This window comes from Carettochelys insculpta, chromosome 4 (genome assembly GCF_033958435.1).
Source record: "Carettochelys insculpta isolate YL-2023 chromosome 4, ASM3395843v1, whole genome shotgun sequence".
NCBI lineage: Eukaryota > Metazoa > Chordata > Testudines > Carettochelyidae > Carettochelys > Carettochelys insculpta.
This window is the reverse complement of record NC_134140.1, coordinates 83420464-83439439: the sequence shown is the minus strand read 5'-3', so window position 1 is coordinate 83439439 and position 18976 is coordinate 83420464. Positions and strand designations below refer to the sequence as shown.

At 37.0% G+C, this 18976-nt stretch overlaps 1 protein-coding gene across 8 annotated transcripts in view; it reads right to left on the bottom strand.

The window, feature by feature from the left end:
* The window catches only part of LRBA (LPS responsive beige-like anchor protein), a 657226-nt gene that overhangs the window by 566578 nt on the left and 71672 nt on the right, over positions 1 to 18976 (bottom strand). For all 8 annotated transcript variants that reach the window (XM_074993191.1, XM_074993193.1, XM_074993194.1 and 5 more), the window contains exons 3-15: positions 18288 to 18519; positions 18054 to 18154; positions 15780 to 15875; positions 13269 to 13390; positions 13010 to 13136; positions 9727 to 9846; positions 8623 to 8769; positions 7096 to 7293; positions 6229 to 6362; positions 3848 to 3956; positions 3569 to 3721; positions 2005 to 2173; positions 650 to 729 (exon numbers count right to left, since the gene is read on the bottom strand). In XM_074993191.1, the coding sequence (XP_074849292.1) occupies positions 650 to 729; positions 2005 to 2173; positions 3569 to 3721; positions 3848 to 3956; positions 6229 to 6362; positions 7096 to 7293; positions 8623 to 8769; positions 9727 to 9846; positions 13010 to 13136; positions 13269 to 13390; positions 15780 to 15875; positions 18054 to 18154; positions 18288 to 18519 (1788 nt within the window). The remainder of the gene's footprint in view (positions 1 to 649; positions 730 to 2004; positions 2174 to 3568; positions 3722 to 3847; positions 3957 to 6228; positions 6363 to 7095; positions 7294 to 8622; positions 8770 to 9726; positions 9847 to 13009; positions 13137 to 13268; positions 13391 to 15779; positions 15876 to 18053; positions 18155 to 18287; positions 18520 to 18976) is intronic.

Sequence of the window (18976 nt, the reverse complement as noted above, 5' to 3'; positions counted from 1 at the left end):
CTGGATTGGGAGCTGAGATGTCTAGTCTGTATAGAGCGTAAAGCCTTCCTGCTTTCCTAACTACATTGTTCCCCTAGCTTCTCTTGCTGGCAGCTGCAAGGTGTGGGTAGGCTGTGTACAGTAGGAAGCTTGGCCCACGTTCCTCGCACTGTGCCACCCTTACAAAATTTCACACACCCCAAGGGGCATGCGCACCACTTTGTGCATCCCTGGTGTAAAGTACAGGTTGAACCTCTCTAGTCCAGGACCCTTGGGACCTGATTGGTGCCAAATGAGAATTTGCCAGACCACAGGAGTTCAATATTGCCTATCAGCATTACCAACACTACCACTGCTCTCTGGACTCTTAAAAGACACTTAGAGGTAAATTAGAGCTAAATAATAGCACAGAACACAGAACCAGGACTGGTGGCTGTAACCAAACTTTATGGAACCACAGGAAACTTGCCCACACTCATAATAGGCAAAGCTAACTACAATCATGCCAGATAACAAATGTTCAACCTGTACCTTATTTAATTACAAAATCCCTATATATTTTAAAGGCTGCTAAAGTGATCTACTAAAGTAATACACAGCAGAGTCAGTCACTTCTGCACATATCATGCCAAAGAAAGCATGGTAGAACCTCCACTTATAGTCACCTTACCTTCATCACGAGCTGTTTAATGAACATCAATAAGAATGCTCGCAGAGATAAAATTTCTTTCTGATTAGGTCGTGGTCCATCTTAAAAATATACAAAATATGGATACATTTTCTACTGGATGTCAAATGTTATCTTGTCATTACAGCATACATTTGTAACTTAGAGTTTTGAAAAAATATAAAATATTAAGTGTCTTACATATCAGAGCATAATTTTAAATGCACTGTTTTTCTTTGCTTCTTATAGGAAACACGTTACCCCTTTTAAAAAGACATTTAATAGTGTGATGAACTCACTATTAATTAAGATTCCTCGGTAAGACTGTCAAAATTTTATAAACCTGTGTCTAATAGTCTAATAATTTTTCATGTCAGAGACAACTTTTGCAATCAAGCATTCAATCATCATCGATGGGGATACAAACGAATTCAAGTTTATACCAGAAATTTTAACTAGTATTTCCAGATTTTGATATTTAGTTTTTGAGGTATGTTTTAATAGACTTTCTACTCCAGCTCAAAAAATTGCCTGCGATGATTATACTATCAATATAAAATGGCTTTTTTAGCTTGGGCTGCTACTAGTAATGGATAGATCCATGATGATTTCAAGTATCCCTAAACCTCTCATATACAAACATTAGCTCGCAATTCAGAGAAACTCAATACCCAAGACTCTCAGGGAAATTTCTCTCTTCCCTCCTCAGGTGACTGGTCACAGAAACATTTTAAAGACCCTAGTATCATAGCTCTTTTTCTTCTCCCCAGGATATTCATTGCTTTAGGAGGGAGAAATACAGCCCCTAATTTAACCAAAAAAAAAAAAAAACCCAAACACATTCAAGCAGTCCTAGGAAGCCTTATGTTGCATCACTTGAATTACAGATGTGATTTTAAACCACTTTACTTCAACTGGTGTAAGTTTGTTTAGATGCACGTTGGTTAGATTTAAGAGTGCTTTCTTTCATTTTAGCCTAACCAAAAATAAGCCATTCAACCGAAGAAAGAATACTCTACAAACCTTTCACAAGCAGCATACTTTTAGGTAAACCAGTTTAATTTTTGGATAGGCAATTTCTTACTAAACAAAAAACTGCTTCTCATTCCTTTCAGGGCGTACAAACCACCAAGCAAACAGATTTCCTTTTTACAAAGTTTGTTCGTGAATTTCCCTTTTTTGAAAACTGGGAGCTAATGAGAGGAACAGTGGTCCTTGCTGGAGGAATCATATGAGAGAACTTCTTTAGTATATCTATGTGCTGATCAGTTATCAAATTGCTCTGGTACTCACACCAAACAGTGCACTTAAAGTTGTTTAAATACTCATGTGCTGAAGGGTAAACTGTTTATACATACCCACGCCTTTTGGAGTAATACCACTGCGATCTTGAGGGTTCACGGCCCAGTAATAATATTTTAAAGTGTGCATTACCAGAAGAACAGTCCCAACTCGCCGAACTGCATTGTAGATGTTAACAGTGCCAATGAACTCGGTAGACAAGTAAGTGTACAAGATCAGCTGAACCTATAGCACCCAGTTAATAACAAATTGAAAAGGTCAGGTAGGAATTTACAAACAGGAGGAGAAGTCAAAATGTTGACCAGACAATTCCCCAGGTGCGATTGTTCCTAGAGTTTCTTCCTGAAGAAGAATCAGTCCACTCCAATCTTGGACATTTTTACTGGGCTCTAACTATGCACGTGTGTGTGTTTTAGCTTGATAGTATACTTTAAAAAACAGGGGTGGGCAAAACTACTGCCTGAGGATCTCACCTGGCCTCATCGCACCTCTTAATATATTTCTCATGCTTCATTAACCAGCTCCAGATAGGGGACAGGATTGGGGGCTTGTTCTATTCTGCTCACCCAGCAATCCCATGCGTGCAGTACCAATTTGTCAGGCGTGAGGACATGCATGTTATTTTGTATGTCCAGCCCAAACATGCCTCCAGGATCATCAGAGCCTTGAATGTGTAAGTCCACATGCCTGCCACTTTTTGGCTTCAGTGACTTGCTTAACACCCGGGGTGACTTAATTGTGGCCTGCCATGCAATTTCCATACTCAGATGTGGCCATCAGGCTGAAAAGTTTGCCCACCTCTGCTTTTAAGTTACTATGCCTTTGTGTCCATGTGCCCTTCCAGAGTGCAGTATATCTGAATAGGGATTGGGGTGCAAGTCTATAGTACAACCAGCACTATCTTGCTGCACACTAACCTCCTTGCAGACAAGACCTTACTCTGTCTATATAGCCACTTCTGTCTTCCTTACATAGCTAGGATAAGGTTAATGAACACTATGCATTTCAATATAATTTATCAGGAATCAAGTAGCAGCTCTGCAGTTCTAAAATGATACAAACAAGGAGAAGCAATAGCAAAAACCTGTCACTTTCTTGGAAAGTATTTTCTTGTTACAGAGAACACTAATCTTGATTGAAACTTTTCTACACAGGGTGACTGGGCTCTCTGACACAGTGCAAAGAGCTTGGCTCTTTGGGAGAGCCTTGAAGTAGAGCCACTATTCCTCCAACTTGATAGGAGTCAGCTGAGCTAGTCAGAACACCTTACACAGATGCCTGTGGGAGGCTACCATTAGAACACAAATAAATATGTCCCCTGGGGGGGAGGCCAACCCAGGACACACTGGAGAGACTCTCTCCTAGATGGACTAGGAAACGTAGAGGAACCCCCCAAGAGAATCTGGAACCTAATGCATAGCCAAAAGAGGGGAGCTCCTCTCTACTCTCCATGCTGCCACAAGGACCTTCACCAGGAAAAGAAAAAAAACAGCAGAAAAGAAAAATGATCCTGATTAGGCCTTTGGCTGCCACTTCATTAGGAATAAACAGTATCATCATCATCATCTAGTGTGCTCTGACTAGAGCTGATATGTGATTAAAAAAATCAAAATTTCTGACCTTTGCTGGTGTATGAATCCATATCGCAGGGTTAAGGAGAATGTGATCACACAGCTGTTTGAGCAAGGGAGCCCCATTGTGCAAATTACTCAGGTATTTAGCAAAGGCAATGCATAGCTCTAGCACAGCTCTTGTAACATGGGTTTTGGAAGACTGTTGCGGGAAAAAAAAAGCTTCTTTACATTCATGTTCACAGAACTTTTTGAACTTCAACAATACAGAAAATTAGCAGATAGTAGTAGTAGTATTAGTGTAGATAAATAGTGATTTTTGTTTTACCTTTTCAAGACTATATCCTATCACAAGGAAGCCCTTACAGGAAAGCATCTGCTCTTGCATAGCAATGGAGTTCTTCAGCAACTCCATGATGAAAGCTAACAATGTAGAACTGAAAAAAACCCAACAGGCTGAAATCATTCAGTTTCTTTGAAAAACTTGGTTTTTAAGAGAGTCATACAAATTATGTATTCAATTCCCTCACATGAACATGTGCCCACTAAGCTCTTTCATCTTCCAATACAAAAGTATATTTATTGCAATACCTAGATAATTAACACTTGGAATAAAGTTAAGATTTGAAAACATTTAAGACCACGAAGTTACAAGGTGGGCAGTCAGCTAGTTTCAACTGGATCTTCTTTACCTCAAAACTGGATTTTGCAATTTTTTCCAAAGGCAAAACATTCTTGAATCAACTGATCACTAATTACTTCCAATTTTGAGCTGGTTTTGCCATTCAGTAGATCTATGTTCCATTCCAACTGCCATTCGGTTGTTTTCAGCACGGCCAAGTAATGATTTAAGGAGGACTAACTGCTTTGAATAACCCCTCACAGTTATTCAGTGTCACTCCATAACTGTTATGAAGCATTGTCAATTTCTGGGGCTAGAAAATCAAAGGTTACAAAGAGAACTGGAGCCAAGGAAAACCAGAAGACACTTCAGTACTTCTGAGGTTTCAAGGTAACTGAGGGATGGAGGAAGAAATACACAAAAAGATTTTATAAAAGCAAAGGTTTTAGTATTAAACGTTACAATATTAATGCAACGTTAAGGCTGTCTAGTTAAGCACTCAGAAGTACATATATTGGTCTTTTCACTGTTCCACTGTGAAGAGGAGCTCAAACTCCCCCTACAAAAAGGTTTTGGTTTGCCTTCCCTCATCCCATCACAGAGATACTCATTTCTCTTGTAGAACCCTGGTTAAGAAAAATTGGTTATGCTGGGTTGTAAACTGATACAACTCCCTTCTCACTGCTTCCAGGGACACATCACTTAGGAATCAGCATGTGTATTTAAGAAGGTGAACCAATTACATTAAGTAATGATAAATGGAGCATATTCAAATGATTAAAAACTGCGCTAAGGCCTAAATGCAAGAGGGCCATACATTTCAAACTTTGTTATTGTACTTCCTGATTTTCGAGAACGTAACTGCATACACTTAATATTCCATTAAGGGCAGGGGTGATAGTAATTTAAAAATTCTTACTAGGATGCATATTGCAATCCCCCTTCCCAGCTCAACTAGTACACACACAACTTCATAGGTCCCTTTGCACGACTTCCACACAAAGAGCCTGTCTACACTGCCACTTACAGTGTGGCAACTTCCCTCACTCAGGTGTTTGGGAAAAACACCTCCCCTGTCACTGCACTCCCAGCTATTCCCCACTCCAGAGACGATTTTATGACAGTGCTGCGACTGTTCTGACAGCACTTGAATGTGGCTGTGTAGAGAACCTAAAAGCTACTTTGGCATCTTTCTTACAATAAGCCTGCATGGCATATTGGTAACTGCTGATTAAGGACGTTTTGTACTTAATTTTAGTAGTTTGGTTTCTGTTCTTTAAAAGACAATAATTCCACAGTTCTTTAACAAAATGCAGCTACAGCTCTGTCGTCAATAAAATACAGTGTTAGACTTAAGACCCTAGCTGACTCAGGAATGGCTATCGCTTGTTAGTACTGTGGCTTTTGTGTGTATTTTTGTATGCTCTGGGAGCCAGGAAATTTATCAGCCCTCATGGGCTGGTCAGCTTCCCTATTCATGCAAGCCCAGGGGAGCCAGGAACCAGGCTGCAGTCTGGCTCCCAGCTCCCCTTGACTTGTGTGACAATTCAAGTTACATGGGGGCTGCAGGGAGACAACCCTCGCGTAACTCACAGGTTTACTGTATAACTATAACTTGATATACACATTTTCCTTTGTGTTACTCTGCAAAGAAAAAACAGTGCCAGAAACCTTAGCTTCAAGTCAATGTACTGTTCACAATTTTGGATCCTGAGTACAGAAATAAAAGACTCCAAGTAATAATGATACAACTCCACCAGTTGGAATTAATTCTTTGCCTAATAGCTAAACAGAGACAGACATGGTTTCCATTTTAAGCTTCAGTTATATGAAATTCAATTACTAGAAGCTGTGTACTTCTATCACTTAAGGAAAATGTAGTCTTCAATTTACTGTATTTATGTAGAGGAGTTCGACAAAAGAAGTTTTTCCCTTACTTGCTGCTCTGTCTTACTGAAAAAAAAATAAGTATTGCAAACCACAAAAATGATTTACAACATAAGCTCATAAGGTCATTTATATTAAGCAAAACCCAGCCTCACTTAAATTAAAATGCAAGATGCCATGAGGTAGCCATACACACTCACCAAACTGTGGTGTCAACTTCATCAGATGAATCTGGCTTATGGTCTAACTGGGCAAACAGAGGGAAAAGTACCTGCACTCCTCCAATTGAATGCATCGCACTTTGGATAGAATGAGTTAAGACTGCTTTTACATCCTGATGAAGAAGAATTAAAAGATATAAAGTGGTTTTCCAAAATATTTTAAACGCTTATCTGACTTAGCTACTTGAGAGTATCTTTAATATAAAATCAGATTATTACCACACAAAACATGTTAAAGCAATGGCTGCTACTGCTGAAGTGACAACCACAGAAACCCAGTCTGACCCAGAGCTCAGGATGATAGAATTACTCCAGGATGTCCCTAAGAAAAAAAAATCACTTGAGGATGTGTGAAATTTTGGAGGTTGTGGGAGGAATAAGATTTTTTTTAAATTATTCCCTAACCCTTTGTTTGGTTTTTTTCTTCTGATGAAACCTTCCCAAATAAGAATTTAAGTGGGACTAAGAACAGAAAAGTGACCAAAGTCACTTGAGAGGGAGGATGACATCACTGTAAACTGGTGATGCATACAGAGTGTAGATGTGATGTGGAGAAGGGGAGGTCTATGTAAGGAGAAGACAAAATGGGCCAGGAGAGGTTGGAAATCCCTCTCCCTCTTGTTGTACATGACCGTAAGTGATGGGAAATGGGGGAGAAGTCATGGAACGTTATTCTACACTCCACCAACTAAAAGGATAAAGAAGGAGAGGACTGCAGTTCTATCATCTTCTCATAGTTAGTCCAGTATCTGGGACCCTCTCTCCTGGCCTGAAAAATCCTGGTAACAAGCTTCACAAGTAAAACCATTTTTCTCCTCAAAAATTGTACTAAAAGTGACAAAATACCTGAAGCATGAGAGCATGTGGTGAATGAACAAAGATAGAAGGGTTATCCTTGGGGGATGATTCTAGACATAGCTGTGCATCAGTAGCCCTTGGATTATATGTGAAAGCAATAGCACTAGACAATTTGCCATCATACAGCAACACTTTGTGATGATCAGCAAGGAAGAGATCACTTTCTGTCTTGAATTTAAATGTTCCCTAGAATGATGGAAAGAAAAACAAAATAAGGTGACTTACACTGAAAATACAATAGGCAGTGAAAAAAATTACAACAGCATTATTCCTCTATTCCAGCATTTTATCAGAAGTGTGCCACTACAACATAATTAGTTTGGAACAATTTTTGCAGCACTGGTATTTTGTAACATTTTTGTGCTCTAAAGCAGTGCATGTTTTAGGGGCGGGAGGGTTATACTACTCCATTAGCTAAAAAAATAAGAAAATATACTGCCTGTTACTCGTTAACTTCAAAGCTCTTATAGCAGAGGTAAAGACAAAAAATGTTTGCACAGCACGCAGAGGCCGCAATTTCTAATTAAGGACCCTTAGTGCTACCACACTACAATCTATAAATAGCATTGCAAAACTAAACCTTGGTGCTTGGTATTTTTAGTATGTTAAATGAGGTATCGAGATATTTTTCTGGCAGGGAAAAAAAGTAAATTTAGTAGGAAGCCTCCATGAAGAAAACGATCTAACCACAACTAGTAGTTAACACTCTATCCACATAGACGGAATGTCCAGCACATCCCCATCAACCAAAAAAGGGCTTCTAAGAAGCGAATGAGACAAAGACAGCAAACAGGGTTTATTAGTTATACAACTTTGTTCATGTTGGTATCTCTGTGTTTTCTTTAGTACCAGTGCAATTGTTTTCATTTCACGGAGTGAGGCTGGAGTTTTATGGAACAGAAGAGACAGACAACAAAAGCACCAGGAAACATTTCTACTGCTGTGATGCAACTTCTATTCTGACAGTTTATTTAAATAATGGTCTGTAATTACATTAAATTTTCTCATCTCATGCAGATGGGCTTACAGCATTTTTGTAAATCAGTTACCCTAGGCAGGTTATGCATTATTCCAAAAATAGGAAATATTAAATGTACAGAAAAATGCAAAAAAAAAGTCACAAGATCATATTACTGAACAAGCCATTTAAAAACCCAGGTGACTACATAGAGTTATATTTATAAAAGTTCATTTGATCAGTAGTAGCTAGATGTGGAGTAAGCCCACAAAAAAGTCTCAAATATTGCACTTTTGTCAAATAAGATCACGTCCATGACAAACATATAGTGGTATCAATATGTTCATTTCTTTCCTGACTATACTTCTATAAAATTGAATAGCTTATTTTATATTTTATGATACTACATACTTTATGTCTATTAGCTTATGTAAATACAAAAATAGAACAGTAAGAACACTGTCTACACACCATTGTCTTCAACATCAGAAAAACTCTGCAAAACTTGACTTCTTAAAATTAACCTTTTGGGAACTATTAATTCAACTCCAAAATACCTTGTATCCCAGGCCAAGCTGATAAATGGCAAAAATCTGAGCAGCACTGAGTGCATCACTAAAAAGGTAAACAGCTGTCATCTGCCCACAAAACACTCGATTAGCATCTGCTGTTTCTGAAGAACCCAGGAAACATTTATCAAATGTCTGAAAGGGACAGCACAGGATATAGTTGTACATAATACAAAACAAGAAATCATTCAATGTGAAGCACACAAGTATTAATCACATGGATTATATATTTGTTATGCTTAAGAAAAGCAATAAGTTCATTTTACAACCCAAACACCCTTTTGATATTATAATTGATCAGGGTGAAAAAATATTTTTGGACAGGAAAAAAGTGGACCCTCCCCCCCAATTCAAATCCATTGTCAGTCAGGGCAAGCAGGCTGTGCGGTCTATGCTGTGTAATTGTGCAAGATTGCATTAATAAATATTTTAAACACCTGGATGATGTTTTTAAAAAATGTTTTACAAGCAAACTAATAAAAACAATTACTGTTCATTTTATTTAGCTGTCAGCAATATCTAGAATTTGTAAAACATTAATTAAAAAAAATACTGATAGGACATCTAAAAATATGCAGGATGAGAGTTAAGAAGCTAAGGTGAAACTGTCAGACATACATAATCAGAAAATCAATTGTATTGGTGTTTCAATACCATGCTGGAGATCAGCGTTATTATACTGTCTTCCATAAGATAGAAAATTAAACTGTAGGAACGGAAAATAAGATTTTAAAGAGAGATGAGAGTATTCACCTATAGGATCCAATCCTGAAAACACTTAAAGCATACACATAAGTTAACTTAACTGACTAGTCATTTAAGTAATATAATAGATGTACTTCAGTTTTTGCAAAACTGAACCCATAATTTCTACTGACCATATAGCACTCTGACTACATTTGCATTTTTTCAGTTGATCTATGGATGTGTCATGTGTTGCCAGGTACAGCAATTTGCTATTTTATTTAAATTTTATTCAGTATTCTATTGGAAAATTACTTTTTTCTCCCCCTCTCAAGCCACATTTTCAAAGTCTAAAATATATTCAAGTGCAAATAATTTAAAGTATGAAATTAAATAAAAGTTACTTACATCACTGGTACTGACAAACCATGTTATCTCGCCATATGATGCTAGTTCCCCATTCACATAGCACCGAAGTTCACTGTTCTTCCAGCGGTTGTAGATGTGCACTATGGTCACCATATACCACTAAATAATAAGAGAATAATTATGGATACTTAAAGCCTGTGTAAATATATTTTAAAGTTTACTGAAAACAACTGGACATTGGAAGAAGATTAAAACTATTGATGTGAGTTATAAAAAGGCAGAAAATATTTTGAAGATAACTCAGGCAACTTATTGTGGAAGAAATGCAAAGTTCACTGCTAGCCTGGCCTAATTAATTGTACCTAAACAGTGTGTCCAGTCACCCTGTGTATTCACAATTAAGTATGCGATCTTAAATAAGGTATATACAGAGCATAAATTTCTCCTGACAATATTAAGGGCATTTTTAAGCTAAAATAATTGTCAAAAAGAAATACTTTATCTTGTTTTGTTTATATATTTAAATTTTGTTGTACTTAGGACATTAAATTTATTACAACTCCTACCATTGCAAGGAGCAGCAAGGAAGACACCAAAGCCGAAAGATTCTCCATTATCTGTGACTCAGATGGTCAAACAGAATTCATTTTCACAGCTAGGTATTACTGAAACCCCAAAATGTGTCAGAAGGCCTGCTCTACTATAAATATTTACTTCCTACCCACCCCCGAATCCCCACAAATAGCTGACAAATGCACCATTTGAGAAAGCGAACATATTTTCTAGTCTACACGTAGCAGTGTTTAAATCAAGTCATGCCAAGTTGCTAAATGTGATTATTAAATAATGTAGAATAACGTATAGTAGTTGAGATCAACACATTTTCTGGATGCTTTGTTATTATTCCGTTTGATTCATTTACTGCATTCTTTTACACATGGATCTGTGTTCTTGAAAGTGAGAAAGAACATTAAGCTTCTAACTGGATCAGAAAAGCAAAGTGTGTGTTTCATAAACATGTCAGCCAACACGTTAACACATACATTTTTAAACAACACTACAGCCAGGGGGCTCTTTCGAAAGAACAGCAGAGTGTCTATACACACACAGTCTTCATCTAAAATTAAATTGAAAGAATGCAGCACTCCGTTTGAAAGTGTTCTTTCACTCCCATTTCAGGAAGAGCACTTTCTTTAGAAAGCTTCTTTCAAAAGAAAAGATATGTAAGATGCTCCACAGGCCCTTTTTGTCCCCCGAAAGAGCAGCCCTCATGGTACCTGATTTTTCAATCTCCGGCCCGTTCTTTCACAAGAGCAGGGGTTATGCGGACACTCTTATGAAAGAGCAGATCACTCTTGATTTATTTTGTGGGGAGGGGGCACACTTTCAAAAGAGGTTCTTTCGAAAAATAACCATAGTATAGATGTAGCGTACTTGTCTATAGGCACTGCTAAGTGGTGTTCAAAAAATATAATGGTTGAAATCACAGTAGGTAGAATAATTATAGTCATCCAAAGTAATGATCAAGAAAGACTACCCCGGTCTGGCAACCAAAAGAGAAAGAAGAGTCTTTTTTCCAAATTTGGTTGAGGGGGGAAATCAATAATTCAAAAGCCACAATGCACGCACATACAAGACAGTCCTTAATAAATAACAAACCATAATTTTTGTAACCACTATTTTAAGAATAGCGCACACATCCCACAATGCACTGCACATATTAAAGGGAGAGTCAGCCAAAATTTAGAGATCACATATCATTTGCTATTTACATATGAGTTGTTCATTGTTGGGCTTTTAGGGGTTCACTGAAATGTCTAAAATAAGAGTTTTCTTTTTTTTTGGTAATTATTTGTTTGTAATTGTTTGTTTGTAATTATTCCATGTATGATTCATTTAGTGTATTCTTTTACACATGGAGCTGTGTTCTTTAAAGTGAGAAAAAATATTAAGATTCTAACTGGCTCTGGAGCTGCAGGTTGCAGACCCCTGCACTAGCCTATTCTTTTTGTCACACTTGGTGTATTCACAGCTTTGAGTCCAGTCCGTCCTTATCTATACATTCTTCCCCCCAGAAAGCCCCCAGTAGAGTTGTCAACGCTCTATCAGCTCAGGAATTATCAGGGAAAAGGTAACCTGTACAATAATGATACTACCTAGTTCTAGTATAGTTCATTCTCCATCAGTAGCTTTCAAAGTGCTTTACAAAAATGGTAAACATCATTTGCTCCATTTCACATATGGGGAAACCGGCAGCAAGTGACTTGCTGAAGATCACCCAGCCAGTCATAGGAACACCGGAGCCCCAGATCACTGCTCTATCCACTAATACACCCAAGTAGAGAATCAAGAGAAAATGGAAAGCAGCACAAGACAGGGAGTGCACATCAATCACCCAGGATAAAGACTTTACTTATCAGGCAGATGGAGACAGGAAGACAAGAAATAGGTGAAATTTGGAATAGGAGCAAAATAAGAGAATACAGACAATAACAAATCTCAGAACTTTCAAATTGTTTGTAGCATTCCTAGAAATTGGAGACAGGAAATTAATAAATGGGGGAAATTTGGAAGAGGAGCAAGATAAGAGAACAGACCTTATAACTTTCAAATTGTTTTGAGAGTTCTTAGGGATAGTCACACAGGAACAAATTTCTTCTAAATAAATATATTTTGGTATGCCTACAAGTCACTGTTTTGCTAATTTCAAAGTGTTAAAACACAAAATTGTTCTGTATACTTAGTTTGAGTCAGCCCCAAGAAGTGAACAGGATGTGAATTTCGTAAGTCCCCTAGACTTTCCCAGTAATTTCTCAGATCCTGGTATCTATTCAACCTGTATCGTATCTGCTGCACCAATGCCAAGAGATATGGATACTTGGACAGAGAGGAACAAACAACATCCACTCATTTCACAGAAGTAATCAAACAACCAGTAGATATACCTTTCAGTCACTATTCACCTAGACAATGTGTGATTTTTTTCCTTTATAAATTTTTTTTTTCCCCCATTTACACCAGGGAACGTATTCAGTTAGTCTTAAAAATCCACATATTACTATGAACATTTGTTTAAGTTTTACTTATGAAAGTAAAAGTAGGTATTTTACTTTTCTAAATAATACCACCTGATACTTTTGGTGACATTTGTATAGAAAATGTTGTTCTGGGTCCACATCGTTTGCAAACAAAGCAGAATGATTCCCTGTGCTTAACAGGGCAGTGGTCTAAATAAAAGAATATGTACAATAAATGACTAATTACACACATCCTCTGCATGCTTTGTGACACTTATCTGAATTATTTTACTTGCTTCACCTACCTTCTGTGGTTTGAAATCAAATTTCACACAGTGCTGGAATCCTTTTCCTTTTGACTTTATTGATGTCACAATCAAACAGCCTCCAACAAAGTGAGCAGAATAACCAAGTCCTTTGCTTGTTCGGAAACTACAAAAAAGTTTGTAAAAAACTAAATTTGCATGTAAACAAAGAGGTTATTAGATCATTACATCAACGCAAACAAAAACCATTTAAAATTTCACATAAACGCAAAAAAAAGTAGGTTTTCACAATACATACCAATATAAGTAAGGCTTATCCTTATCTACATTGATATTATTTACAGGATCCATTCTTAACCAAGTGTGAAAGGTAAATCCATTCTGGTAGGGCCACTTGGCTATAGGAGGTAAGGCAATAGCCTAAAGGAAGTAAATACATATTTAATATAAAAAGATTCAACAAAACACGTAAGAATTCTGACAGAACTAGGTGCAAGTTACAGACTTCTAGTGTCTTACTTCAATAAAAAACGTCCCAACATATTTTTAAATGAATCTTTAGATTATAAAGACAGATATTTATACCTCAAAAAGTGAAATGAACTTTTTGGGAGAAATATTTGGTCCAAAATTGCCGCAAGTCATGTTCTTTCTGGCACTAACAGAAAAATGAAATTTACAGACTCATGAGCTCTAAATGCTGGTATACCTTATTGGTTCCCAAAAATGAAGAAAGTAACATTGTGGAAAAAAGACACAAAAATGGAAAATCTCTAGATTTCACCTTAAGCAGTCTTATCTGCATAAAATTAATGCCTATTTTGGCCTTGTAGAAAAGCATAGAAATGGAATATAAGTATTTTCAAAAGAAGATATGCTTCAATCCTTTCTACCTAAGTAGTCCCTTAAAAAACAATTCCTGAATTATCTGTAAAGTCTGTACATTTCTAACTACATGCTCAGCTTTTTTTTTTTTTTTTTAAAGTATTTCATTCTTTGTTTTGGACAGTTTTAACCATTACCATTCATTTTTCACCATTTTACTTCACAGGTTTGCTATGTAAATTTCAGTTCAGATGTCCATCACCCTCTAATCAAAGATGTTATCCAGATGATCAATACCAATGAACAAAAAGCATCAAAGAACTTAAGTGTTGCCAGACTCCTCATTATGCTCCCAATCTATAAAGCTTTCCCTGCTCGAACATAATACTATAAATCCTTCTGTATAGCTGTAACTCACTAACAAGGCTACACGTCTGAGACTGACTCAGCTTTTTCGGGGGCCAATACTGCTGCAATTGGTTGAAATCATGGAGTCTTTTTGATGACCTGTGCCAATTATCTAAAATATATGGATTCCGAAATATAGAAGTTAATATTCACATTGGAGTTTCCCATTGTGTTGAGGCACTGAATACTACAAAGACTATAAGAACCTAATAAAAATAAAGTTAATAAAACAATATATTGAGTAGCCAAAATAATGTTAATATGGCCATTATAGTTATCATATACTTAAGGTTTTAGAAATATTTCTATTTTTACCTTTATTTTAGTCCCTCACATTTTCATTCCAACAAATGCCTTTGGGGATTAAGTTGTATTTAATTTCAAGAAACAAGGTGGTTTGTTTGTGAACTTGGAGGGTGGGGACAGAGACTATACTGTATAAGGAAAGAGAGAGATGATCCAATGATTAGCTTATGAGTTGTGTGTGAGGCTGTGGAAACATGTTTTATTGTTTTAACAACTAAAAGATTTGAGTTACAAGACAAAACTTCTATGAAGTTGATCCATGAGGACGACTGAATGACATTTGATGTATTTGGTTAAAAAAAAAAGTTCCATGGAATGTATACTGAATTCAAATAATAATTTGAATTCAAATAGTTACTGTGCCAAAATATTAGCTTTACCCTGATGTTTCTTATATTTTACTGGCAGCAATATTTTGGTAGTATTTATTATGTGTAATTGGAACTGGAGTAAAACAGTGTAGTAAAAGCTGATTTTTTTCTATATGTCCAGTACATAAATGAGTCGGCTTAAAAATAGCATGTGCAAATATAGTCACATGGATGCTGTCTGATCATTGGAGGGAGGCGGTAAAGGGCACTGAGGAGGTTCTGTAGCTCTTGCAATAAACAGAAAGACAACAGAACAGGGACAAATTTCAACCTGGTGCACTCTGGGGCTTCTTCAGGAGTGCCTCCCAAACGTGCATAATATTTGGGGACTCCCTTGTGTGCCTCATGTTACAGCAGGCACCACTGCTGAGGAAGATTAAAAGAAGAAATATGGCAGACAAAGATTGGTCTTGAAACAAATAAAACAGTTATTTGAAGCAATGTCACAAAAACAGGCTCTGGGCTATTAAGATACGGGCTATTTCTTGTACCCAATCTTTCTTGAGCTAAGATGGTTTGTCCTTCTGAAAAGGTAGTGCATACTTTACACACACACACACACACACACACACACACACACACACACACACGTTAACCTTGACGTAGTTAGCATACAGGAAAAAACAGTTCTTTCTAGGAACAATGTCAGAACCATGAATATAAGCATATACATCAAGGGTGGGCAACAAGCGGCCCAATGGCTAGATATGGTTCACCAGAATTAGGCCCTGGCAGGCTGCAAAATGCTTTATTTACATGAGCATCTGTGTGCCAATGGCAGCAGCTTATCGCCTACCCTTGCTATACATGGAATAAAACACCCAACTGAGAATAAGTGAGAAACCAGCCAGTCAGAGGAAGGTAACAAAGTAGCATATAGAAAACTCATAACTACTTACTGCAGCGCTCTTTCCTGGAAAATTGAAGAAGGCATCAGGACCATATTTCTGAGGCATGTGTTTTAATACAGACAATAATCTTCCGGCATGTGGGGGCTATCAAAACAAATCGCAAATATCAAACATTTTTATATTATGTTGATACATATTATAAGAAGAGATGCATTCTAGCACATTTCTCATCCTTCCACAGACATAAGCATGAGGCCATCATATTACTCAGGAGCATAATAGTCAACAAACAGTATCAACTTAAAATTCATCTTAGGCACTGACAGCACAGTTCTGCTCCAGCTAACTTTTCTTATTAAATTCAGTGCCAGTAATAGCCAACTAAAACACAAGAGTTTACATCGATTTAATATATCAAGTGTTAGTGTTATAGTCACAGACCAACAGCTTTAAGACTGTTTTTTCACAGGCCTGTAACGTTCCAGAGGCCTGAAACTTTTAATAACTGGTCTTTTCCTGAGATGGGAAGTAAAGAAATTCCTTTAAACTCCCTCAGAGTTACAGAGTGGGGGGGGGGGCAAAAAATAGGTTTTTCTTGCTTTCAGAAGAAACTTCAACCTGTCTGAGACTAGAAAACTCAAAAATAATAAACTTCAAACTTCAAATGAAGCCACTCACTGAAGCCTAACCACTGTGCCATCTCAAAAAAAGGTATTTCAAAAATACAAGTTCAAAGCAAATCAAAATGGTTTGCACATGTGCAGAAAATAATGGAGAGCAGACATTACAGTTTAATTTGACTGTCTGCAGCACTGCACAAAAAGTTGGATAACTAGTGCTGCAGATAGTTCAACTTCCTAGCGCTACAGCTATATTTTTATCCTCCTCTCCTCGATATTTATTCTTAAAGAAGCAAATTAAATGCAAAAAGAATCAGGAAATAAACACATTAACATTACAAAGAGAGCCTTAATTCACCCACATTGAACATAAGCAATATTTTAACTGCTTTAACCTTAAATTTATACAATGATATGCAATATACTCCATGTGGGCAAGTTAAGGTTTCAAAACTTATTTCTGGAATTTTGTTTAAAAATTGAAATTTTAATGGAGCATTAGCATAGGTGTTTATATTTAACTTTAAAAAAAGTCAGCAAGAAACCATGTCTTTGAATCTTTTTCTCTACAGTATGTTATTTCAAAGGCCACCAAAAGAGGATTACAAATATGTTTTCAACAAACAACAGTTCTTAGAGCAGTTACTGTTTCCATCAAAATAGCAGTTCTGATGTTTGTATTCTACTTGGAAGAGCAGGGTACATTTGGTAGCATCCGTATCATATGAAAAAGAAACCTAACTTTAAAGACAGATTTTCACAAGAAGGTGTGTTCTTTTCTCCTGTTTCCAAGTGGAAACAGTAAAACATTTATGCTCTAACTTTTCACCTAGAGTTCGCTTTGGAATGAAACTGCAAGTGATAGTACAGACCTACCTTCAGTTCAGATCCTGCTACAAATTCCTATTTTGCTAACCAAATCAGATTTTGCTATCTTTTCCCAATGGGAAAAAAGTGAGACTTGACTATCTGGGTTGGGGTACTGGATGCAGTTTTTATTTATTTATTTAAGAGGGCTGTATGTTTTATTAAAATCCTTAAATCCTTCTCTCTCTCACACACACACGTATGCACGCTTAGTCGTCTCATGTAACTGAAATTGAAAAAAAAAAGAAAAAAGATACCTACTACCATCAAATTATTCCTAGATGTTCAAAGACCACAAGTGCAACCTGATTGTCAGGCACTAAGTACTACAGGTTGAACCTCTCGAGTCCAGCACCCTCAGGACCTGAGCAGTGCCAGATGTTGGGAGGTCAATATTTTCTAGCACATTACTAACACTTCCACTGCTTACTTGGCTCTTAGAAGACATTTGGGGGTAAATCAGAGCTAAACAACAGCACAGAACAGTGAGAGCCAGAACTGGTGGCTGTAAAACTTTATTGGACCACGAGAAACTTAGCCACACCTAGGGTACGTGGTAGTCTGGTAACTAAAATCATGCCAGATTAGGGATTTACCCAATTAGAGATTCCTGGATTAGAGAGGTTCAATTATTTCTAAAGCCACCAAACTTAAATCTAATTAGTAATTTACACTTCTACACAATGTATTTAATATAATCTACTAATAATACTACAGGGAATCCCTATATCTTTGATCACTTTCACACTTGGTTATTAAATAGGTTTGTATATAGCCTGTTAGTTTAGAAAGGTAAAGAGACAATATAAACAAAATTAAGGGAAAAGTTGTTTACCCATTTTCCTTTTTCTCCTTGCAGCTTGCTGAAGAACAATTTTAGCTCCCGGACCGTCAAATTATAGCTAGCCAGCACTCCCAACATATCAGCTAAGAGATCTGAAGGAAAAAATATTAGAATTGTGTGTATGCCACTCTGTGTATATTGATCAAATGTGTATTTTTGTCCTCTCAATAAAAGTGCTGTTAAGGTTTTCTATAGACAGTGTTATGTTTCCAGCAAAAGTCATACCTGCAATCATATTGTCAGACTTATCTATTCTCTGCAGCACTTGTTCAACAAGCCCCACTTCTGTGCAAACTTGTAGATTCCGTATACTCTTCTTCAGGATTGCTGTAAACATGCTCCATACCTCAGCCTGGCAAGTGGTGTCGCATTTATCCAACAAGTCTACCATGCAGATAATACTCTCTGCTTCTTGGATAATAAAGTTCATTTCTAGATCAAAATGGCCCCCCACAAGCTGTAAGGGGGAAAAAGGAAAAAAACACTAGTAAGCATTGTTCATTTTAAAATTATAGCACAAAAGAGTTGTATCTGAGTGAATGTTAACGATCATTTAAAAAGTAAAAGAACAGCAGCACTGGTTGGGGCCAACACTTATGATTATGTTTCCACATACAGATCTACTAATGCACCGAAACCCAGAAAAGCAACACTTCAGAATTTCTGATCATGGACCTTGCTCGAGCAGAACCTGGTGAGCAGGCCGCATTAGGTAGCTTTTGATGTACACAAAAGGGAACAACTATCCAAAAATAATAATACTGTAATCAAAACTTATCTTCACTTGTGAGGCTGCTTTGTGGTTAACATTACTAACCTAACAGTTTCTCCAAACCCTCATAATTCTAGATTTTTCTACCAAATTTTAAAAAATACAATACAATGGCATCTTAGATATAAATTCTAGATCGTGT